At 45.1% G+C, this 24,309-nt stretch overlaps 7 protein-coding genes and 1 non-coding gene across 8 annotated transcripts; 7 read left to right on the top strand and 1 right to left on the bottom strand.

The window, feature by feature from the left end:
- Nucleotides 1-2,461: 2,461 nt before the first annotated feature.
- GGS22DRAFT_189270 (uncharacterized protein) lies at nucleotides 2,462-2,828 on the top strand (the record flags this gene model as incomplete). The annotated part of the gene is made up of 2 exons (XM_047964827.1): nucleotides 2,462-2,716; nucleotides 2,802-2,828. The coding sequence occupies 2 exons, from the start codon at nucleotides 2,462-2,464 to the stop codon at nucleotides 2,826-2,828; spliced, it is 282 nt and encodes a 93-aa protein (XP_047817974.1).
- A 7,575-nt stretch (nucleotides 2,829-10,403) lies between these two features.
- GGS22DRAFT_194746 (uncharacterized protein) lies at nucleotides 10,404-11,022 on the top strand (the record flags this gene model as incomplete). Its single annotated transcript, XM_047965546.1, has 3 exons — nucleotides 10,404-10,464; nucleotides 10,531-10,751; nucleotides 10,951-11,022. 3 exons carry the CDS (start codon nucleotides 10,404-10,406, stop codon nucleotides 11,020-11,022), a joined length of 354 nt encoding a protein of 117 aa, XP_047817973.1.
- Nucleotides 11,023-12,321: 1,299 nt separating this feature from the next.
- GGS22DRAFT_t82 lies at nucleotides 12,322-12,429 on the top strand. Its single transcript has one exon. It is a non-coding gene; the product is annotated as a tRNA-Ile (tRNA).
- A 992-nt stretch (nucleotides 12,430-13,421) lies between these two features.
- On the top strand, nucleotides 13,422-13,923 carry GGS22DRAFT_164947 (kinase-like domain-containing protein; the record flags this gene model as incomplete). Its single annotated transcript, XM_047961605.1, has 1 exon — nucleotides 13,422-13,923. A coding segment is annotated over exon 1 (447 nt), but the record flags the coding sequence as incomplete, so codon positions are not given.
- Nucleotides 13,924-15,154: 1,231 nt separating this feature from the next.
- Nucleotides 15,155-16,441, bottom strand: GGS22DRAFT_189267 (glycoside hydrolase family 43 protein; the record flags this gene model as incomplete). The annotated part of the gene is made up of 4 exons (XM_047964826.1): nucleotides 15,155-15,454; nucleotides 15,543-15,922; nucleotides 15,995-16,319; nucleotides 16,373-16,441. The coding sequence occupies 4 exons, from the start codon at nucleotides 16,439-16,441 to the stop codon at nucleotides 15,155-15,157; spliced, it is 1,074 nt and encodes a 357-aa protein (XP_047817971.1).
- A 2,081-nt stretch (nucleotides 16,442-18,522) lies between these two features.
- GGS22DRAFT_164944 (uncharacterized protein) lies at nucleotides 18,523-19,506 on the top strand. Its single transcript, XM_047961604.1, has one exon. The coding sequence runs from the start codon at nucleotides 18,743-18,745 to the stop codon at nucleotides 19,169-19,171; it is 429 nt and encodes a 142-aa protein (XP_047817970.1). The 5' UTR covers nucleotides 18,523-18,742; the 3' UTR covers nucleotides 19,172-19,506.
- An 835-nt stretch (nucleotides 19,507-20,341) lies between these two features.
- Nucleotides 20,342-21,410, top strand: GGS22DRAFT_19488 (DUF567-domain-containing protein). Its single transcript, XM_047965578.1, has 2 exons — nucleotides 20,342-20,939; nucleotides 21,030-21,410. Exons 1-2 carry the CDS (start codon nucleotides 20,618-20,620, stop codon nucleotides 21,302-21,304), a joined length of 597 nt encoding a protein of 198 aa, XP_047817969.1. The 5' UTR covers nucleotides 20,342-20,617; the 3' UTR covers nucleotides 21,305-21,410.
- Nucleotides 21,411-22,541: 1,131 nt separating this feature from the next.
- On the top strand, nucleotides 22,542-24,171 carry GGS22DRAFT_180199 (uncharacterized protein; the record flags this gene model as incomplete). The annotated part of the gene is made up of 4 exons (XM_047963742.1): nucleotides 22,542-22,667; nucleotides 22,745-22,822; nucleotides 22,893-23,738; nucleotides 23,797-24,171. 4 exons carry the CDS (start codon nucleotides 22,542-22,544, stop codon nucleotides 24,169-24,171), a joined length of 1,425 nt encoding a protein of 474 aa, XP_047817968.1.
- Between the last annotated feature and the right edge of the window lie 138 nt (nucleotides 24,172-24,309).

Genomic DNA, 24,309 nt, shown 5'->3' with positions numbered 1-24,309 from the left:
TAAAAGATCAGAAAAGGTCCATAAAACGAACCATGGCGAGGGTATTGTAAAGCTGGGGTCGACAGAGAGTTGGGTCGCGACCGAGCAAGGGGATTAAGGGATCTGGCGCCGGAATAAAGGATTAATCCTGTTGGTCTTCTATAGCAAGCCTCTTCTACCCGTTCAGTGCCAACTCTCTCTGTGAACCGTTGTGAAACTGACGCCGTACTATGCTGTTCTTGTGCGAGTGGCAAACGTTCTTCTTGGGAAGGTTGCTACGAAGGTACAATATTGATGGATCCCACGAGATCCCCACCGGCAATGATCATCGCCAGGTCCCAGCGGGAGAACGGTCTGGATCGAAATTTAGCTGATTCATCGAAGTCAATGCGAAACGGGCTGGCTCGGCGGGCCACGATCTCTCGAATAGAACGATGGTGGAAAAAAAGAATTTCCATCAGAGTCTGCCAAGTTCGCACACTTTTTTGGACACGGAATATATGTTTTTATGAAGCCAAGTTTCATTGTGTTAGGTAATGCTATTTATCATAGATCGGATCGTGAAAAGTGACAGGTTAGACCCGAGCGCCGCCATATGTACGATACGGCCTACATGAGCCAATCTGCTGCAACTTATCAGACAAAAGATATTAAGCCGAGCAGAGGCTGGCGGAGGCACATGCAAAAAGAAGCATGCAGTCAATGCTGTTTTGCCTACCTAGTACGGTAATATTCCTAGCGAATAGTGCGCTAGGAGGGATTAGGAGGGATGCAAGTCGAAAATGTAAGCCAAATATCAGCAAGTCTCAGCCATCGTGGTTCTTCGTGAGCATCGCGCACTGTCACTCTGCAGTAGTATGTATGATATGTATGATATTTCAAATGAGTGTGAGAACTTTTTCTTCAACAGCCGAAATCTTAGAGAAAGCCGATTCCGCGACCTCGTCCGCAACGACTCGTTTTGATGGAGATTGTCGATAGCAATAACAGGATTTTGTCACAGCGCTCCGGATGATCAAAAGGGAGATTAGGGGACCGTTCCGCTTATTAACGAATATATGAAGATTGACTTGAGGAGAAACACCGCGCTACGCTTTGATATTCCTCCGGCGCTCTATGACGCTGGAGTAGCACGCGCAAGCAATGATAACATCCCGTCGATCTTAGGTCTGTCGCATCCTCCCTCCAAGAAGTAAATAATTCAACCTACTCTACCTGTCTGTCTGTGTAGCTACGGCTGCTATGGATGGCTGCTATGTATGGCTAAGCTACAAGCTTACTGTCCACCATCTTCGATGGTCTGAACCATAGCACGCTTAGGATCTCGATAGGTAGTAACGACATGATTCATTGAATGATATCGACCTGTACGAACTTGCAGCACACCTCCCTAGCGCGAGACTAGGTAAACAATAATAACAAGGGAAAATAAGAAATTAGACTCTCCTACTATCCCTTAAGCGTACTATGTGTACTTCGTGTACTATGTAGCGGAAGTCATATCAACCCCTTTGAGCCTCTCCATTTATTTCCCGCGACTCGTCGGTCTCACTTAAGGTCTTTTGAGCTTTAAACAGTTTAAAGAAGTATGCGAAACGATTCAAGCAAGCCCCCAATCTATTAATCAGTCGACTATCTTTTCCCCGGTACCAGCCTTGACAAGCACATCCATGATAGAGTATTACTTGTCCACCACTACGTCCCTGAATCAATCACATAGGGTTGCAGTACGTAAGCATACTTGCTTAGAAGTCAGAAAACAAAGCCCGTCCCGAAAGAGCCATCTCATACCCCGGCCTTTTACCAGCTCTGGGAGCGGTACATACATCGGCGTCGTGTCATCGAAAAGCCACACCCAAAGAGTCGTTGTATTCTGCGCATGAGCGAAGCCGTGCTGTGCTTCGAGCCCGACGGATCCGCTACAAGAGAAAGCGAAACGCCGAAATCGTCGGGATTTTAGGCACCACGCTATCCCCTCCACGCTCTATTTTTTCCTTCTTACATATTTTTCTTCTTTCAGTGCCCTACCTTGCCTTACGTTACACCCTTGTCTATTCGTGACCTGACCGGGCACAAGCTGGACGCCTGCTGCTCCTCGTCGAGTCTCCACTTTGGACACTTGTGCCATTTTTTGCTACGGTCTACGAGACTACCATTGCTACCTACATAACCACATACTACGTTTATATACCGGACCTGGTGCTACTAGCCTGGACCTTTCTCTTCTGGACTTGGTCAGACTAGAAAAGGACAAGACCCTCTCACTTGCGGATCCCATTCAACCCCTGGTGAACTGGATCTCTCGGCTCGAGCCTGCAATAAACGTTCCGAAACAAGCCCCCCCATATAAGACTCCACGCTTCACATTCCATCCCAATCCTATTTGGAAAAAGGCTTCCACTTATACATAAGCTGCCAACATCCCCCCCCGCCTCTCACTTCATATATTTGTACTAGCCCGCGTCGCTCATAGTCCAACAATATGTCAACTCGACCATCAAAGACACATTACGCCAGCTCCTCCTCAACAGACACAGACAGTAGCTCACCTTCATCGTCGGATACCGACCTGTCCATCCGATACAGTATGGACGTTCAACCAGTCGCTTCGGTAGAGGTGTTGCGCTGCCTGCGCTGCCATCGCCATGTCGAGGCCACATCAACCGACGACCCAGCCTCGACGGGAATGATCCGAGTAGGGTTTAACCTCTACTACTGCCAGAAGTGCGCGACGGCAGTCGGATACAAATGAACGCGGCGACATCTATACGTGATGTGAGGAAATGGTCGACTACAACAACAACTACTACTACTACTTCAAGAACAATAGCAACAACGCCGAAGCCTGAACGACGACAACGAAAGATGCATCGCTCTATCACGAAAATCCATACCGCTTTTTGATCTGGCTCAGCCTCGCCTTGGATTTTTCAACAGGAGGGAACACGAAAGAATTGATGGCGTGCGAACGAACAAATCGCATTCTCAGACCTCCATGAGACGGATGGGAAAACCTGACAACCCGCATCGCATCCCTCCCTTCGGGAAGGGTTGCTACACTAGACGCGCATTCTTCACGCAGATGAGGAGGACAACACGAACCGCATTACGACAACACCCTGCTGCACCTACATGGATGATATGTCCTGTGGTGTCCATATACAGCGACAGCTGCATGGCGGTCTATGGAGGTGTTTATATATATGTAAATGCCTACCTAGGTGCCTAGCCTACCTAGCTCAACTAAGTCCTGCTAGTCCTATATGGCTAATACTTTTTCTCTCCCCCTTTCCTCAATTTCCAATGGAAGAGTGGGTTCGATTACTTCTTGTTATTATTATTATTATTTTATCTTTGTACATATATATTACATTTTCGCCACCCCCAGGTCGCAGCGAGTCGACGCATTCAAACGTTCGATTGACAGGGACCTCAAACCAGCACGGCACGAGTTAGGAATCTTGCAGAAAAGCATGGCGACACAACACTCTCCCGGAAGCTCGTCCGGCTATCTCGCATATCCGCCACCCAGCTAGATCTTGGAGTCCTTTTTTTGGAGCCTGGAGATGGGAAGCGAAGCGCGGCTTTTTCGGGTCCGGTTGTGTCCCTCCACCCCTCCCTCCCTCCTCGCTTTTTCCCCTCTTCTCTCTCCATTATCGCGATCGATCGACTTTTCTACTTTTCTCATGCAATTCTCCAAATTCGCATGTTTGGCATGCGGGATTATAGGTTTATGGATGGGGCTGAAACGCCGGGACACGCGGCATCTAAGTTTGGTTGATTTTCTTGCTCGTGCTTAGCAGATGTTGCAGCGCTCAATGGCTCGGCCTAACGGTGAAGCCGATTTGAGTCGATGCGAGGCGCAGTTATAAGCACAAGCATCGCATATTATCTCTTGACCAATCAATCAATCACAGATAGTTGGCAAGGATAAATGGTTGGGGAAGTTGTATTATTTTTTTTCTTTCGTGTGCCCACTATTAGCAAGTTCACCGCCTCTGTTAGGTTAATTGGGCAATGACGGGCGGATGGGTTGGGTTGGATCTATTTACAAAAACATTCAACACCATACATCATCACGAGCGCTCTTGTCATGGCTTTTTTCTTAGCTCAGGTAAAAAAGGCACAGAACAGAATCATAACACGAACCTAAAGAGTCTCTTCCCCTTGATCCCTTGTCAATACACACGTCATATGCGTCTCGACCTAGACACATTTAACCAATCCGAATTCGCCAATGCCTTTCAGTATGGGTTCTTATCCCGTCGATTAACCAATCACCGCTCCGCAACCCGGCTCTAGCCCCGGCAAATGCTACCGACCCCAGTCCGTTCCTTCCCTGTGACGTTGATGTGCTTTCGGACCCGCCAATCAAGCCGGGGCAGCAGCGAAGCGAACGAACGCTTACAATCACACACATGTGGCACGCAGCTCTTTCCTGCCGGTCGGTCATTTTGGAATACGTACAGCAACGACCAGCCAGCCTCTTGCGTCCGAACCGCATTTGAGAGTCGGCAACAACGGGAGTACTTGCCTTGCTTAGCCGTATGTTATCGGCTCGATCGCCGTTGTATTTCTCATTCTTGTTCTCATTCTTGTCCTTGTTCTTATTATTCATTTCCTGTTGGCGCATTTCACTTCATCTCATTTTTGCAAGCATGTATGGTATATGCAACCCGAAGTGATATTGAATCCCGCTTCAATATCGCTCCGGAAGCGCTATCGGCGGTTCACTTGCGTGATCTTCCTAGTAGTTTTGGATAAATGAAATTTGTGTGGAAAGTTGGATACCCCCCATTCATCTTGGCGCACGGTGGTAATTGAGAGGAACCGGTCGGGTTGCATTCTGTTTAAACGGCGTCCAATTGGGATTCTAGGCATGTGGAGTACCATTAGACCTCGGGCATATGAATTAGGAGAGGGCCATCTACGGTATTGGTAACGACGCTTGAATGGATACATGAAAAGAATCTAATCATTTATTTGGAATGGGGAATTTACGCCGGGAATACACGCATTTTAGACGACGGAGATATTGGGCAAGCCAAGATTGGTTATGAGATCTACGTGTTAGACGATACCCGGGAATCATAATATGGTTTATCATTTCTCTATACATTGGGGTACTGAAGAATCTGCTCTATCTGCGTGCCTACCTATCTACTTGTGTGATTTGACCTAACAACTGCCACGGACTACAACATGTAAGGGCTTTTTAGGTAGGTACCTAATCGAACTTGTTCTACAGTAGCGCATCACGGGAGAAGATTCTATTGCCTCGGGATCTCGAGGCGCTAAACTAGAACGGCAGATATCTTTACCAAGAGATGATTCATTATCCCACTAGAAAATTTCATATACCAACCTCCAACTCATTCTGTTCCGATTATGCGATGCCGCGTACCCAATATACGTAGATAGCTTGTATGTCAAACCGCCGGTGAGCTAGCGAGCGGACACTAGATATCCCACCGTGGGATGGGAATGGGGCAAAGGAGGCCGCCCAAAGCCGCCTAAAGGATAGCGTGGGACGATGTCAGGGACGGCGCGCGACGGTTTGCTTGATGATCGCCTCTTAGCTTTCAGCACGGGCTATCCAAGGTTCCGGGTTCTTGCGTTCTTGGGTACAGATGGAGGAGGCCATTGCGCATCTAGTTAGAAGCCCCATCGATAACTTCTCTGATGTTAGTTTCCACCGCAATGTAAGAAAGGGATCATCTAACCCCATAGCTTCTTTAGATATGGGATCTGCTTCTGATAATCTGGTAACATATGGGTCAGGATGTTTCAGTTCACCTACTCCAATATATGCCAAGGCTGTTTCATGTCATCACGCGGTCGTGGGTTGGGTAACTTGAGAAGCTGACATCACGATAGTCATCGTAGGTACGGAGGCGATTATCCATCCCATCAAACATCAAACACGCATTTCCCACCTGCATCCAATATTCTTACCGCGCTACCGGTTAAAGTAAGCTTATTGTTAGATTTTATCATAGCAATCTATACTAAGTACGCTAATAACCTCTATCTTACTCACATTAGCCATATCCTGTTCTGCTAGCAGCGAACACGAGTCAACCCTTTAGCAAGCATACGAGAAGATCACCACTCATATGCTGAATTATATGAGCCTGACAAATATATGCACATAGTAGTAGAGAACCCTAGCTGTAGTCCCCCCACATAATACACTACTATAAGACTCAATATAGTAATCGTTCCAAAGCAAGCGCGCCAAGCTTTCGGCCAACTGCTACGTAGCACCCTAAGCAGATCCTTAAATCCTGCTCCGTCGCTCACAATCCGGCAAGCCGCCCGGCCGCGTTGTAACCCTTCAACGTTACCTGCTTGCCAATACGCACACGCGCGCGCAGGGAACGGCTGTTATTTCATACGAGTTGGCAGTTGCTCATTGGCCTCGAAAATCCCGACTTTTCTCGTCCTGTTCTGCCGAGATGCGACGATCAGGGTCCTGAATTTCCAACATACATCATCATGCAGCCTGCACGTCGATGTCATCGCGCAGGAAGAGTAGTTGGGCAGGCGAATAAAAGGGAGAATTGGCGCCATACCCTAGATCGCTGCTCGGCGGCTAGCGTGATGGTCCCAGGTATATACGGATGTATAAGGTAGGTTCGGATGGGATGTATGAAGGGATTGATATGGGTCCACGATATGCCTGGGTTTAGGAGGGTGTTCGCGATATCGACATAATCGACATATCGACACTTGCCAGCCAACCAACCACATATAACTCATAGAATTATTCGGCTTAGGCGTTAAGGGAACGATGGGTGATAGCTACGACCCTTACTAGCTGATAAGCTACCTACTCATGCACCTGGATCCTACCTCGCATGCGATGATTCGCGGGGTTCTTATCAGGCTAGTCAGTAATGAGGGGATTCGGAATTCCAGACCGCGGGGAAAGCCCAGAACCACCGGCCGTACGCGCAGTAGCACTGGCTGCAAGAATCCCCACATGAGCTCAAAGTCACCTACCTAGGAACACATGTGGGTGGTCATATGCTGTACACATACCTAGGTGCTACACAGCTGCGGTGATTAAAATCGTCGGCGAGTCATTGTTGGGCGGTGTTTGGCCTTTGGGAGCTTAGGCCGCCGGCGTCAGGAACGCGCCCCTTTAGAGTCGACGCTGGCTATCTCGCTAGCGCGGAGCGAATAAGCTTAAGCCAACAAAGCGCCGCCGATTTACGTGCGTTGGTATGGAAAATGATTATCATTTTTTGAAGAGCTCTTTCTAAGGCAAGAGAGCTGGGACGGTAGTTGACGATCCAATCACGGATGAACAGCCCACTATCCGAGCGAAACTATAGGTTTCAGTAAAATGAAAGATGCCCACTCTACTTCTCGCAGGATGCACCGCTCAGGGTCCAGATACTCAGGGTCCAATGCAAGATCGTGTGTTATTCTGTTAAACGGTGGCAGCATAGCTCGAAATGCATGCGGCGCATTGCCGGAATCTTAACATGTCTGGTGATGTATATTCGCCCGCGTAACTTCCGGCTTACAGGACTAATATCATGTTACATTGCACATCCGCCTATCTCTGAGTGTCTAATGAGGCCAAAGCCAATATAATTACGAAAAGAGTTAGTCGAATGTTGAAATATTGTGGCTTTGTGGAGGACAGCGCCTTATCAAGCCAACCGCCTCGACAGTCGAAATTTGACTAATATGCACCTGGGCATATTTCACGGATGGAAAAATTTGAGGAATATTGGCATTAGCTTGCAGGAATACCCTTTTAGTTAGATGACATGTTTTTAGCTCAATAACTCTGGATGTGGAGTTCTGGCATCCGAAGGCGCTGTCGTTAGGTATTTGAAGCGATACCATGCAAATAGTCTACCCGTACCTTGGTACCAGGTAGGTATCGGCTTATCGAGTCTCTACCTACATACCTAGATACATACCTAGGTAAGAGACAAATTACATGAAACTATGTAAAATGTAGGCAAGTTTAGGTAAATTTGAGCATAGACGCTCTTGATATTGTTGGTTGTTAGAAGAGATTTATAATACCATAACTATATTATCTTGTCAAGATAGGGGTATCGTGAAATATCCGTGACCAAAAATAAGCAGCCCTCGTCCCGGGTGCCATGGCGCTTAGTACTAGGAATAGATGTTCAATGTAGAACCCGAATTACCTATTACGGTGCCTTCAAGGTTATCTTGTATATCCCAGTATACCTACCCGTATATCACTCCTTGAGTTCTCATCAGGCACAGCCATGTCACAAGTATCGAATTTGACGAGAATAAATCTACCTTCATATAATGACTCAGCTTCTCCTAAGGTCTCGTACCTACCAATGTAAATATATCGATATTCATCAAGTATACCTAGAAAGAAACCCATGTCCTGCCTATCAAACATATTGAGAGTCTAGTAGAGAGGTAATGCACCTGGGGATACTAAGGATTCACATTAATCCCAATTGCTTTATGAAACCTTTGATTAGCCTTATATTTATCTATATTATCGTGGCTGGTACTATCTTCTATTTTCAACCGCACAAACGACTCCGTGTAACATCATCGATTGCTAGGTATTATCCCATATCCCTTTTGCACAAAAAGAGGGTCGGGTGATCCTTCACCCACGAGGCCTATGTCTATGAACCATTCTGTAATCATTGATCCGCGGTCTCGAAAGAGGGTTCATGAGTTGATGCGGATTTTGACTATGTTTGTGATGACGAGAAGACCGAGAGTTCAAGTTGGCATATTGAGTCCTGTGTGCTGAGGTTCTTTGCTTAGGGGAACTGAAGCATAGCCCCATGATTTTTACTGTTTAGTATTGACTTGATGGCGTGGTTGTAAGTTGGGTCCTAGGCATTGGTGGTTTGTATCGTCGAGGTTGGATAGGTGCAGAGGTTAGTGAGAAGTAAAGTTACTAGGTATTAAAACGAAAGAAGCATCGTACTAACTACCTAACTTTTATATATCTTCCAATTTCGATTGTATCTTGGAAAACAAATAGATCTTGTTAGAATTATATCATTAATGGTAAGTGATTCACTACCTAGGTATGTTATAATTTGTGCTAACCTAGATACGTGTATTTGGGCTGCTAAAATGTGATCTGACTCACTTTTCACCATAAACGTTTCTTGTCTACCTACCTACTAGGTGCATACGAAGATGATCCATATATTATATCTACCTAGGTACTAAGCGCACCTACGGTAGGTATTTATGAAAGAAACTTCCTTGACGTACGCTGATTGTTCCATTGAAGTCACCTACCAACCTATTTTCGTGAGGGTCTTCCTTAGTTTTTGTTTGTTATTTTAGGATACTGTTAAGTGAATTACGCCTCATTACGTTAGAATCTGTTGTAGACCATATATTTTTACAATCTAAAAATTCAACATTATTAAGTATGTGGTGAGATTTCATGAGGCCAGCTTGTCATATACATGATACTCAGGGGAGGGGGGCACTTGTAGATTAGAACGTTTGCTGACACGACTATTACGAGGTAAGCAGATAAATGTAAAATCGTGTATCTTTCATGCAATCTCTTTTTGTATTTCCTTTATTAATACTTTGTTATTAGTAGGTAAAAACAAGTGCTAGTCAAGGTAGGGGATAAAAAGTCAATAAACAATTCATTAGTGACAGGATGGGTTGGGTTTTTTTACGGGGCAAATAGGCAGACTTTACAGAATACAGGGCGGCAGTGCTGAATTACGACTAAATAAGAGCCGCTTATTGGCCAACACTCCTCCACTTCCTGATGTGTATTTTCGTCCTAATGCTGTAACCTAACATCTTCAAATATTGGTAAAATAGTCTAAATAGGATATATCTTGCAGCTTTAATTCCGACAACACTTGAACTTTACGTCGTGTCCTTTGTTATGCGATTGCGACACATAGGTATGTATTACCTATGCCTCACTAGGTGGTCCTACGAAAGGTGGGGTGGCCTTATTATCAGAAATAATAGAAGTGGGAAATCTGTTCCTTCAAAAACTTATTTAATTTTCTCCCTACCATTGAAACCATTCATGAATTCATTAGAACAGTCTTGGATATCCTAGAAGGCCTAGATTTTGACTCTAGAGAAACATCAATTGGAACGACGTCTCATTCAATGAAGGAGTACTGAGCTTTCTTTTCAAGCCTTCATCTCTGTCTACCCGCTACAAGGTCTCAGCATGAGAATTATTTGGTCCTTCTTCCAATATCTAGCAAACCTCGAATGGAAAGAAGTTCAGAAAGACTGTATCTTTTGCGACGAAAACAAGTTCAAATCGAAAATAGTAATTGAGGTATTGTTGAACCTAGCGAGAGCTTTCTCCCTATCCCACTAACAAATTTCTCTAGCATGGTGACCTTTTCGCCATAAATAACATAAGAAATGCAGGGATACATCATTGGATTATAATGCCAAAATCTCACGACTGGCGCGATATCGAGAATTTGGGGCCTAAGGATGCGCATTTAAGTTAGTGATAGATGCTCTGCGTGAGAAGTCGGAAACAAAACTAATAAGATATGTCAATCTGTATAGTCAAATCTATGATTGAGCTGAAGGAAAAGCTGTTAAAGAAGAATTGTCCTAAGGTTTCTCCTGCAGACGTACATACTGGATTTCATCGCGGACGTCGAGTTCTAATCGGAAATATCTTCTGGCCCGACATTATTTCGATCCACCATTTACACATGCACGTTATTGTTGGACCTCGATTCTGGTTAAAGTTCTTCAAATATCCCCCATGGCTTTCACTCATGGTATGTATGAAATATCATCTCAAAAATTTAGGGGATACGTTCAAATTACCTCTGAATTTCCTTGGCATGGATAGAAGCTAACACTGGAGTAGTGAGTGGAACAATTTCATCTTATTGATTTGATAACCCTAATATGAAGGGAAAATCCGGTATATTCTGGAAATGTATGCGAAAATGCTAATATGTTTGACTCTACTAGGTGGAAGTCCGAGAAACAGGTAGAACGAGAACTGAACGGAAATTCGACAGGCAACAAGCTTCGACTGTTTAATCTTATAAAGATCACCATACGACGTATTTTTAAGGGTGAAAAAATAGATTGATCATGGGTAATACGATAGGTATCTAACCTTAGGTACCTAGGTAGGTAGGTACCCGTTTAGGCGAGGGAATACATCTGTTCAGGTAAACCGAAAGATTGAAAGGCACTTACGTGAGCTTGGATGCCGACTGGATATTAATAGGAATCCATGTGAGTAGGTAGGTAGGTATATAACTAGATTGCATATAGTAACCGTATTCCTCATCTCGACCCCTTACTATAACTCTAGTCTATATATTCAACTCTCTGTCATTATGGACACGATCTATAAAACATTTAGGTGCCGGGATAGTCTAGGCTTCCGTAGGTCGCGTAGACGGATGACTTAATTGAGGATTCGCGGTTCCTCAACTGCGATTTATACGGGTATATAAGTACCTACCTAATAGGTAGGTAGACGGATGAACAAGAATTTGTGAAGATCATTATGCTAAAATGACTTGTTGTAATATAGGGAAGTTTAGGCCCTATCGCGCTATCGCATAGGTACCTACGTAAGCAATAGAAGGCATACATAGCTCCGGAGCCAACCGCCGTTTGGGCTCACAGTGCACGATTTTCAATTAGGTGATAAATAGTGATTAGTGTTATTTTAGGTACTAGTTGGGGGGGTACATACTAGTGCATTATGAAGAACGTCCTAAGGCATATAATATAATATAGGGCTTAAGGCTTGTATGCACTAATTCTACCTACCTTCCGCCCGCTGTCCCGTAAACGCCTTCTGTTATGGCGGTAAACCGTCCAGAAACCTACTCTAAATTATTAAAGTGTCATGGATTAATAGGATAGAAAACTAGCGCGCATATTGAAGAGAAGGAAGTGAAGTGTACATGGCGGGGTACGAGCGGCGGGGTTTTACATAGGACTACGTTAGCGCTCTTTTGGAGGGGCTTGGAGACCGCGGTAGGCAGCCCATGATTGATGCGCTGAAGCTGTTCATTAATATGCCAAAAGTACACGGACGCCCAAAGGAAATCATGAATATCAAATATCTACTACGTACTTAATAGCCATGAATTTCTAGATAATAAATAGGACGGGATTTCCTTAGAAGAAATTAATGAGTGTTTTGAGAAATAGAAATTGAAGTGATGTCGATAATGAAAATATTTGTCAGTCTAGATTTAATGTTATGTGGGGTACATGGGTCTTATTTTCCTCCAGGGCGTTCTTTTCTTTTCTTTTGATATAAACTATGTTAAGTTCACGACACATTCATCCAAGGACTAACCTCCTAATAACCAGGGTCCCATAGCTCAGTTGGTTAGAGCGTCGTACTAATATCTTCTCGTCATCTAGATAGGAAATATTAAGTAAATGCGAAGGCCGAGAGTTCAAGCCTCTCTGGGACCAAGTTCTTCTTTTTGGCGTAAGCGTGCATTTTCTACGCACACTTTTTTTCTCTTACAATTAGAAAAATCCACTTGATCTCATGCTAGAAATTTCCTATCGCGATAATTCCAGCACTAATAGTTGATCCTAGAAAGCGATATCTCCGGGGCCGACAGGCACTCCGTCGGGGCACCACAATAACCCAGACTATCTCGGCCAGGGCTAGCGGAGATCCTCTATCGACTACGGACTATATACTCTTTCCCTCCTTTTCTTGGTCGCGGAATAACTAGGTCCTTGTTTTACATGCTGCTTGTTGGTTCGGCATATTGCTCCTCAACTATGCACAGAGTACTGGTAGGCTTAATGCTGTGTTGATACCACACGATTATTTTATTGACCGTCTAGGTGCGAAGAGTGGTGCATTGGCTATGCTGAATTGAATGTGGTATGCCTGTGGGCGGGACGGGCGTTTAGTGTTGGTGTTGGTTCTGTATGCCTTACTTTCGACCGTAGTACTGAGACTAGTCGCTACCGAGCGCTAATAATTGGCTGCTAAGTGGCTTCTACCCCTGCTACCTACCATATTTCGTGGTAGTATTGACCTTAGAACGCTCAGCCTCCTAGAATTTGGGTAATATCTACGTCTACCAACGATCAGTATTTAGGTACGTGATTTCCCATTGCTCTAGTTCTTAAAACTTGCAAATTTCCTCACCGTCACATCTTTAGACCTCGTAAGGCAATGGATCATTCTGACAGAAAATCACCGATGTTGACATCTCTTCAAGACTTGACCATTATCGAAGCCCTAGACTCGGAGACCAACGAACCTAAATATGTGACCTTTTACTTTATCACCCCCGATGAAGAGCTATACTTTGGTCAGTTGTTTAAGAAAAGGAAGGACATCTCTCTTGCCGAATACAGCTCCGCATTGGTATACGTTCAAGATGAAGAAATTTACCCATTGGCACCAGAAAGTATTACGTTGACAGCAGCGCCTGTTGACATAAATGAAGAGACGGCATACATCAAGAGACCTGGATTGAACTGCTACGAGTCAATGAAGGGGTCTGATTATGTTCCTAAAGAGATCCTTAACGAGACTGTCATTATGGAACGCATCTCCGCAAACCCCCACCCCAATATTATCAGGTACTTCGGTTGCCGCATAAAACGTGGTCGAATTACAGCATTGGTCCTAGAACGTCTCGACATGACCTTGACGCAGTTTTGCCAGACACCCGCTTTCAAACAGCTTGACCTGGTCAAATTTTACGAGGCTACAGAGTCGGCCGTCCGCTATCTACATTCGCTAGGTCTAGCACACAATGATATTAATCCGGATAATATTATGCTCAAGGATGGGATGCCTGTATTAATTGATTTTGGGTCTTGTCAACCATTTGGGGTGAATCTCCAGTCGCTTGGCACAGAAGGATGGTACGAAGAACTATTCGTCACATCTGAGAAGAAACACGACGATTTTTCCCTCCGGAAACTACAACAGTGGCTACAGAATCCGGAATGATTATCACTTACCTAAGGTACATAAGGGAATCGATGAAGATTTGTCAGTCTCCTAGGTGCCTTTCACACTGATAACTAACTGATAACCTCGGAACTCACTGACCTCAAATATGCATTAGGTACCTACTAGGTACCTTAAAAAACTAGTAGATGCAAGAGGCTCGATATGAATTTCTATGGGCTTAATGTCGAGAGTTTTATTGCTAAAGAGTTTAGGATACTTAGTAGAAATTTGAAGCATTTCTGAAATAATGTGTTGACTTCCAAGTTAGCGCATCGTAGACACCACTCGTGAAAAATAGATACGGCCATGATGGACCCACGGGCATGAGTGTGATGCCGCCTACTGGCGATAGTTGAGAGAAATCGAATCAAAGCAATAGGTTGATATAGAATTTTGGAATAGAAAAGGTTGTGAGACTGTTTGTAATAATGCCTAGGTAACGGTACCATTAACATGAAAGAGTCTTCGGATGAGTCTTCATGATCAGGTCGAGACGGGTGGAAATATTCCTAGGTACGGAGTCCCTACCTAGGTCCTGTAAACTTCCACCACTGCGTACGCCTCGTGCACTTATCTATTAGATATACAACTAAAACTAACATACTAGGTACTATGAGTGAATAGGAAAATACCCGAAGAGGAATGTGGACCTCCGAATCATGCGCGTTGATTGGCTGAAGCAACAAAGTTAAGAAGCTGCCGCTAATTATGGTCCTCCCGACTTCGAAAATAGACCAACCCTAGAAGATAATAGAGTAATTATGATATTAATGTTTATTCATTGCGAAAGAACGCGGGATTTATTAAATACGGACGTTGGGATTGGTTTGAGTTGGAAAAACAGACGAGGCTGAGGAATAAGGTATGTTATCTGGGTAGGTAGGTAATTTATGATAGATTTCGCTGCTTAGCATCCTCGTTTAGTGACCAAGCTCTAGAAGATCCAATACCTACAGCGGCTATCCACTAAAGTCTAGTGGACTATAGGTGGGTCTACGGGTACCAAGTCCCTACCTACCTAGGTACCTAGTAGCTATAAATAGGTAGGTAGGTAATCACTAGGTGCGAAAGGGAAAGAAGTAAAATTCTTATTACATATACCTATCTACTACCCAATTGAAATAAGATATATACAAAGAACTTGGTATATTTTATGTACAATGCAGAATGGAATATTTTCGCTGGGTACTAAGCTTAGGAGGGACAATATCAACCTTGGTAGTTGATGACCTTTATGCCCTCGCTATAATCCCCTTCGGGGAATTTGATTTTACCGATATACATTCGGCGCTTCGTATCCTTCGGATTACCGGGCTTGTCGCGACCGTGGAAAGCGATGGTAGTTCCGTCCGAGGCGATATCCATATGGCCAGGTCCGTAGATAGGTTGGTTGGGGCCTGACTTGGCAAGGGTCTTACGGTGAGCAAAATCTCCATCAGGAGAAGTTGCCCAAGCATACTGGATATCGTATTTGTCGCTGTTATAACAGTGCGTACTAAAGAATAGAACCTATATTGTAGAGTGAGTAAATTGCGTGGAGGGGTCTAGGGTTAATGGGCATTATAACCATAATCAGGATTTGATTAGGGTCACTTACATATGAGCCGGGCCTGCGCTTCCACATGGCAGGCCCCTCAATGAGGCCATCGTCCGCGTCCCCATTATGGTTTAGAATTGTCTTAGGGTTTCCCTGAAGAGTCAAGCCATCTCGAGACACCCTTTGTATCCTGATTGGAGTCGGCTTGTAATCGCCCGTTTTGGGGCCGCCCGTGCAGGTAGTCTTACCCCCAAGCGCGTTTCCGTCGACCTTGAAAATGATCCAGCGATTGTTGCCATCGTCGAATTGAACTGGGTCGATAATACCACCTCCGGCATCGTCACAGATAAATGGCTTGTCTGTAACATTGAAAGGACCTGCAGGGGAATCCGCGGTGGCGACACCGACACAACGGCGGGCACCATTGCGCTTACCGGAGACTGAAATGCCGTCAATTAGCTAAACTCATTGCTTAAAGATTTCTCAAATGTTAAAATGGAATAAATACTCACAGTACATGACATATTTGCCTTTATCGTTCTTGAAGACACTCGGGGCCCAGATACCCCTATTACTGGGGTCGATCCAAGAGCCAACATCCGGCAATGCATCCTTCTTTGTCCACGTCCACTTATTGCCGTCGTTAGAAGTAGCTAGGGGAATGTGCCCGGTACTCCCACCCGACGTCGCGTAGGCGTACCAGACTTTGCCTTCGATGAGCAGCGTCGGGTCCGGGAAGCTGATGTCCATTACGGGACCGTTCCACGGACCACGCGCCCTGGCTTGGATATCCCCGTGCTCGAACTCGCCCTCTGTCACATTGAACAGTTCTATATCCTAACAACTCGTTAGCGTTAAGCGCTGAATAGCATGTATAAAGCCCTACTTACACCGAAGTCCGGGGAAGGCAAAGCCGTTGCGAGGCCGGCGACAGCCGCCAGTACGAAGCTCTTCTTCATGTCTGCGATTTTCCAAGATTCGAGTTCAATAATTTCACCTAGGTTGTAGATAATCCAAAGAAAATTACATGGCGTCCTGAGGATAATGTCGATTTTTAAATAATTCTAGACCTAGACATGATAGGAGTGTTCCATTAGCCGCAGCTCCATTCCAACTAGCTGGACCGACCGAACTGTAGCGGGCAGGATTTCTCTTTTCAGGTTCCTCTGACACTCGAGCCAACCATCGTGCACTGGGCAGTAGTCGTAACATCCGTAGTCGCTAAGTTGTTCTTGGACTTCTGCCTAATCCGCGGGCGCGATAGGATTTGAAAGCTTGTCTCCATATATGCTCACTTTTTTACCAATGAGTACCTAGTGACAGGCCATAATTCCGAATCGTGTCGGGAGACGTCCAGAGGGCTACACGAAGGATCGCGACCCTCCTTTAATGTTATAATTACCTAGTATATACGGTATGTGCATTTGATTAACAACTTCAAAATGGCAACCTAAGCTTGCTTACCTTCAAATATAGTACATAATTAATATAGGTAACTACCTATATAAATACCTACCTATTCAATGAGATATTGGGTTAAATTTTGACATGCCGTTTCGCCAGTACCTAGATTTAGATGGGTCTGTTTGGTCAGTCTGGTCAGTGTGCACACTGACTAGTACCTACCTCCTAGTAAGGATTTAGGCGATTTCAGTCCTCGCCATGGGCGAAGCAGGCGAAGGTGAGAGGACATTGAATTACATACTCCAATCGTTCAATGGAAAAAATGCCTAAATTCTAAGGCAACCTCCCTAAGAATTTGGGGAAATCTTTTTCTAGCCTACGATATTCCACGCTTAGCTTTATTAAATATTTTATGTTTTTATAGGAGGTAGGTATCGGAATGTACTTTTCTTAGACGGTCCCAGTCTCTACCCGAACTGCGGCAAGGCATCAGGGCCCCGCTGCGCCACAAAATGTACCTAGTAGGTACCTAAAGCAAGTCTTTAGTGCGTTCACCTGCTGCGCACCAATTCGACCTCGTTTTTTCTACCCTCACATTATCAAAACCAAGTTGCTGATCGCTCTAAGAGAAGTTACCAATATAGTAATTTCCCCCATAGCGCCTAGATGGTCTACCATCGTCACGTATCACCGATCCTAAGTGAGAAAAGTTTAAATCTGAAGGTCTCTGAACGAACTCACTACACATAGTGGCCGAAGCCATGCGGCATTTTATCGGCGAGGAATCGACGCTGAGGTGATGCCTATTGAACCATTCTACCTGCCAACATAGGTACTAGGTACCTACCCGGCATATAATTTTTCTAATCATAGGCAGGATACCGCCGTTATAGTCTTATTATTATCAATAATCCCTGATGAGTATGACTTTCATGATCTATTTAAAGTACTTGCCTTTATCGTTCCAAAATCATATTTTGTCAGATAGCACGCAAACTCGACGCTATAACTTATCAACCATACACTCTAGAAATCGGAGTAAGTGCAGGCATTCATTTTATTAGCTCTATATACATAAATTCTCACCTACTCTTACTAGATCTTTATATATAACATCATCTTGACAATACTATCTCTATATGTAACCTATTGTCGAATATGGGGTTACCCTGGGTCCTAGAACGCGGCAGGCACGTCAATGATCGGTAAAGTGATTTATTGTCTATTCATTAACACTTTTACTTTCATTTATTTCCCCTTTGCAACAGCTTATAGGGCCTTACTTATACTATATTTGCCTTTCATAACCTTATTCGTGTCAATTGCCCTTTACAAACTGACATCGTCACCGTACCTTCTTAGAGATGCACCTGTAGGTGAACAACTCTTCTTGACAAATTTATCCTCGGTTTGGCAATGCATTTCACCGGTGGTCTTGCCTTTATGGTCTATAATATCTTTGTACAAGATATGGAAATTGTATGGTTGGCAACACCTTCATGAGATAATGTCAAACGGAATGACATTTAGCGAAGTCGTTCTAGCGTTGGCTCTCTTTAAATATGTTGCCAGTTTTGACTGTGAGCTTCAATCCCCAGGAACCTATGAATCTTTTCGTATGTTAATAGTTTAAATACCTAGACTATGCAAACATCTCTTCTTATATTCCGAATGATGGATGTCTTATTCGTGCTGGTAGGCTACCCAACGAACCGACCACAACCCATGATACTAACTAACCTTCAACGTGGTCCGGGGTCATTAAGAGACATCAGGTTGGGATTTACAAGCAACCATTGGAAATCCCACCCCAAGAAGAAGTCGATGAGGGTCGCTATGATGACTAAGAATGTCCAATGAAGGTGTTACCACCAATGCCTGGTAACATATTCCTCCATTACCTCGAACATGCAAAGAGAATGGCAAGCAGCAAGAAAGAGATGCAGCTGTACCATGCGGACAGCACGTTCCTTAACCGACTGCCCAAGAGATTAGAACAAAGTATCTTCTTCGGCGAGGCAACGGCAAATGCAAATATCTCGTATGGTTGGGGAATCTATATCGTCGACCGTCCCAGCATATTCGCACAGAATTTGGTTACGGGATTGGTGGCATTCGTCAGCGCTATCATATGCCTGGTAATATTTGGTATCATTTGGGCTACCTCGGGTCGTGATGATGCCATCGGGATAGGCCAATATGCAACAGGGGTGCTGACGCTTCTCAATACGGCTGTTTATTTCTATATCCAGGCATACTGCAGTTCTCTTTCCCGACGCAATTGAGTATTCATGCATAGGCTCCTAGTGAGCGGACCTTGGAATATCTTGTTGGGAGTATCGGCGTACTAGATTCAACTTTGACGACTTTCTGAATGGCGGGGGCGGGGCTGTGCTTGGATCGGTAGAGGCGGTCGCAGGACTGTCGCGGGCGGACACAATTGGGAAGTTGAGCCTTTCTTTAAACGATGATGTGATCTTGTCAATTCAGAAATCCCCTATAGTCTACTGACAGTCTTTACAAGATAGGTAGGTTATCTATCAACCCGAAGCACATACGTAACTACGGTAGGTACCCTTGATAACTATCATTGTATCAATCTCCGCGAGTTTTTTTCTGGTGGCATTTGCTAGACGGGAAGCTGAATTCAAACATGGCGGCTTGTGCGCTGAAGAGGGGTTATTGACCGCTGAAAGTGGTCGATCATACTGAGAAGAATAGCGGTATGCGGAAATAGTCGAACACGCCGAAGGGAATCATACATCTGAAGACGGAACCAAATTGGATAGACGTTGGATTTCGTTATTCATCAACCTCCTCCTTTACTAGGTAGGTAGGTAGTTCAGTAGGTAATGTAGGTTTCGTTAGATGCCTTATTGCGGGGGTATGCTTCCGTGGAACTTACCGTACTCTATTAACATATGCGATTGTATACCGCGTCGTGTTACTTCGTAGATACCTAGATATGCGCGTGGCTTCACTTTCCGATCATATCAAGATGCTGGCGCAAGTCCTAGTGGAGTTTGTGGATTAATGCAAGGGCAAAATGTATCTCCGTTGAAACTAGAATGAGAGGCTGTGAACAGAAGTTGGGGGAATCACATTCTGTTCTAACCTTTTCATTAAATAGGTAGCCTATCTTTGAGGTGGGGAGCGGTTAGAATCATCATATGTCGTCCTAACCACCTAGAGACTTGGTACCTGGGCAGCTGAAGCGGCTGGCAGGGCAGTGCTGATGAAAGCTTGGCTTAGCTCTTTAGGGCTGTGTTTAGCACACAGACACATCAACAGGGGTAATTGGGGTATTGACGCCTGGTCTCCTGCTAATTGGCGGGGTGATGGCGGGTAGAGGTCGATCGCAACTGTCGGACGAAGTAGGTATCGCGAATCCTGGAAGTCTAAACGGCGTATCAGCATCTAATGTCTACCTATCAACCAGGTAGGGTGACTATCATATGTTAATTTATCCGATGGATAGGTAACTTGACATGTTATATACTACCTAAGTATGTGGTTGCATTCCTAGGACGATGTCTGATCCCTAGTCCTGTTTTCTAGGTGCCTAAACCAACTAAGTAAATCTCTAGCCCAAATAGACTCATATCTAGTAGTAGAAGAGGGAAACTCAGCCTACCTCCTATGTGCCTAGTCTAATCAACTTAAGAACCGACTTCCATCCTTAGAACATCAACATCCTCTTCATCAACAATTCCAAAATTTCCAACTTCAACATGGGACCACCACAGCTAGCACCCTTTCCCCGGCCGGTCGGCATCTTCGGGCCCTTCATCGCGAAGCAAAGCGAGACGTTGGTGCTGAGAGAAAAGGTCATGTCGCTGTCCGGGAACAGCTTCGATATCACTCTCGCCAATGGCCAACCTATTTTCAAAGTAAAGGGCGAGTCCATGACGCTTTCCAATCGCATGAACGTCATGGATACAGCCGGCAACCTCCAGTTTTGTATTCGCAAGAAGCATATCGCCATTCACACCACATACTATGCTGAGAACGCCAAAGGCGACGAGATTTTCGAGGTGCAGAGCAAATTTAGGCGTAAGTTTACCTACCCAAAAGCTGGGGTGGCCCGGTAAATTTGGGCATATGCACATGATGCTGTGTTCGTGTAACTGATATGAAATAAAGTGGGCGGGTCTAAATTCATCGGCTCCTTCACCTCGGCGTCCGGTCAACAAGAGCAGCTGCTCATGAAGGGCGATTGGACGGACACCTCAGCTGAGATTACAGACGAAGCCAGCGGGCAAGTAGTCGCCTCGATCTATCGCGACCGTTGGAATGCGCGCGAGCTCCTAGGCGGACAGCAAACGTACAATGTCACCATCGCGGCCAACGTCGATATGTCTATTATCGTAGCGATGTGTATCTGCCTAGACATGAAGAGGAACGAATCCAGCAGTTAGCTCTTACGTGGTGCTTCACCGACCCGGACGTTGGGAGTTGGCTTTCTTGTTACGTATTTTTTGGACGAGGTGTCTTCTCGCCGCGCTGTTTTGGATACCAAGAGAGCGGAGTTACCTAGTAATTTAGGTGCAACGGAGAGAGCCTCCTATTCTGCGAAGAATCGTCAATCTTAACAGATGATTGGAATATATAATTATTAAATGATTGCAATTCAGATAGGGGATGTGCCGAGTAGAGAAAACCATAATAGAGATTGGTTAACCGTGGTTGCAATTGAACCATGCATTATGATGTCTTGGATTTTCATCCCATCCATTAGGTAACTGCCTCGATGTTTCGCGGTGATACAAAAGTGCCTCTTGGAATAGCGCTTGGCGTAGTGGGTATTGAATAAACTCGGGACCAAAGCAGTATGCAATGATTCAAAGTACCTAGTAGGTAATATTGAGTTGCTGTCAATTGAAGATAAATTTCGCGCCCGTCCAGTATCCCTACTAGATATGATAAATAAGATCTTGGATGAGATGGTACGGGATTTAATAATCAAGGTTGTATTCAGATAGAATAGAAAAACTGGATAAAAATTGGATGACAGTTGGTGATGTACGTATGGATGTTAGATCTATCATCTCCGCACATTTGTATAAGTGGGTATTGAATACGAATTCACGGAGGATTAGCCAATCAGAATCTTTCTATTTAAATTTAGGTATTATGGGACGAACCCAGTACTTGCCGAGCACTGAACCTTTCCACATTCCGAAGAAGGGGTTACGTAAGGCTTGTACAACATAGTACATCTGACTTCGGCTGAATCGGATAGGGAATCGTGGTAAAAAGCAAGTACCTGAAGTGAAGGAAAGTACGAGCCTCCGAGGACCAGACGGCGTCGCGTTCCCGAAAAATTCAAGATGTAATCAATGATCAACATTCAATATCGCTGTCTTTTTTCCCCTCTTCAACATCCAATGCCCAAACAAACAACTACAATATGCATGTTCGAATCCCTAAATTTCTTGTAAATGTAATTGAAAATTGACTTCTTGTCATCATCTCTGTTTTTGGAAACTCTTCTTTTGGAACAATAACCCCCTTGTCTCTTTTTGGTTCGATAGACGAAACGCTTCGTTTCAGGGGTTGGAGTTGCATCCAGACCCTGCGTTTGGACCGTCAGGACCCAGATTCTCTTCTCCGAAACGTATGATGACGGGACAGCGGCTCGACACCACTTCGAAGATGGCTTTCTCTCCTTTACCATCTTTTTTGCTAGCTCTAGGTCTAGCTGCTTTACCGATGGCTTCAGGTCACGATCACGATTCTTCCCATATCGAGGAAGGGCAGACTATTTCTGTCGATCCGATTGTATGTTTTGGCCACGCAACACTAAAAATACCAAAAACACCATTGGCGGAAGTGTCGGAAACTGATTCTTTGTATAGGACACGACATTATGGATTCATATCTTCATTCAGATGTTTGCCTGGGGCGTCATCTTCCCCTTGGGTATGGTGCTTGGGGTATGTATTCGATGCTCGACATTCCGTATCTGATGATCTTCAATCTAACCTGTGCCCCTCGTCTCCGTAGATCGTTAAATCCCGATGGCACGTTCCAGTTCAAGTTCTCGGTACCGCATTAGCAATCCTCGGATACGCCTTAGGACACATGCACGGCGGTCGCGAATTTCGCCATAACAACGTCCATTCCAAGTTCGCAACGCCGCTTTCCTTCTTACTCTTCGCGCAGATCCTCATGGGCGTTTATTTGAAATTACACCTCGAGAAGGGTATCAATGGGAAGATTAGGCGATTCGTCAAGATAGGGCACGGCATCATTGGAAAGGCCATACCTGTACTCTCTTGGACGCAAATGCTGTTCGGTGGCATCACGGCCCTCGGTTTTTGCCAGGACGATCATCTTGGTCAATGCCTGGCGCATTTTATCATGGGAAGTGCTTTTATCGGCTATGGCATCATCTTGTCAATTATGTTGCTCGTAGGACAGTTATGGCTCAAGCGTACTGGCCGATCGCAAGAATTCTTCGATAGCTCCTTCATTGCTGCTTGGGGAGTAGTGAACACTTTCACGGAACACCGATGGGGCACCGCGTGGGTTAAGAATGACTGGCAACACACTACTATGGGCATAATATGGTGGGCTGCAGGATTAGCCGGTGTTTGGTTGAGCAGGGACCGAGACGGCAGACCCCAGCGCAACTTCATCCCTGGTTTCGTCATTTTGATCACCGGCTGGGCCATGAGCGCGCATCCTCAAGAACTAATGATCAGCGCCGAGACCCACAAGATGTTCGGGTATACCCTTATGGCTGCGGGTGCTACTCGAATCATCGAGATATCATTCGTAGTACGGGATCGGCCCGGCATGTCCGACGACGGCCGTGAAACAAACAGTTTTCAATTCGTCCCTGTCTTCGTAAGTTTCTTCAACTTTAATATAGTCTACACGTTTCCTAGCTAACAAATGCCAAAAGTTGCTTTACGCTTCTGGATTTTTGTTCATGGGCGCCACTGAAGAGCAAATGGCCTTGGTCGCCTCTTCAGGTATGGACCATGTTGCCTATATCTTGATATTATACTCTCTCGCCTTCCTCATCTTCCTCTTCACCAACGTACTTCTCGGCATATACGATCGCAACAGCAATACCGCGCTTCCTACGAAAGATGCAGCCAATGGCCGACTGGGACCTCGGGTAAACGGAAGTATACCTGTTAGAGATGCTCAAGAGTTCGAGCTAGAAGGCTTAATGAGCGAGGACGAGGACGAAGGTCCTAAGATGCATAGGGATGACAGTAGCCTAGAAAGCCCGAGCACTGTGGGCAAGAACAGCGACGGGGTTGCCCACTGATTCTCATCAAATTAGTCCGAGTATTGACGCTCGTTGACTAGGGGGCAGCCGACCTCAAAAAAAGAAGGGATATCACACTCTGATTATTATTGCATAGACCACAGGCGTTTGGACTAAGGTTGAGGGAAGGCTGGATCA

The sequence above is a fragment of the Annulohypoxylon maeteangense genome, assembly GCF_022496945.1.
Source record: "Annulohypoxylon maeteangense strain CBS 123835 unplaced genomic scaffold GGS22scaffold_10, whole genome shotgun sequence".
Classification (NCBI taxonomy): Eukaryota; Fungi; Ascomycota; class Sordariomycetes; order Xylariales; family Hypoxylaceae; genus Annulohypoxylon; species Annulohypoxylon maeteangense.
Note: the sequence above shows the minus strand (reverse complement) of the source record. Positions and strands in the feature narration are given on the sequence as shown.

Bases quoted from the DNA above. Each gene is read 5' to 3' on its own strand.
- GGS22DRAFT_164944 (XM_047961604.1), top strand. From the start codon at position 18,743: ATGAAGGTGTTACCACCAATGCCTGGTAACATATTCCTCCATTACCTC.
- GGS22DRAFT_19488 (XM_047965578.1), top strand. From the start codon at position 20,618: ATGGGACCACCACAGCTAGCACCCTTTCCCCGGCCGGTCGGCATCTTC. The intron at 20,940-21,029 runs GTAAGTTTACCT...TATGAAATAAAG, and splicing joins GGTGCAGAGCAAATTTAGGC to TGGGCGGGTCTAAATTCATC.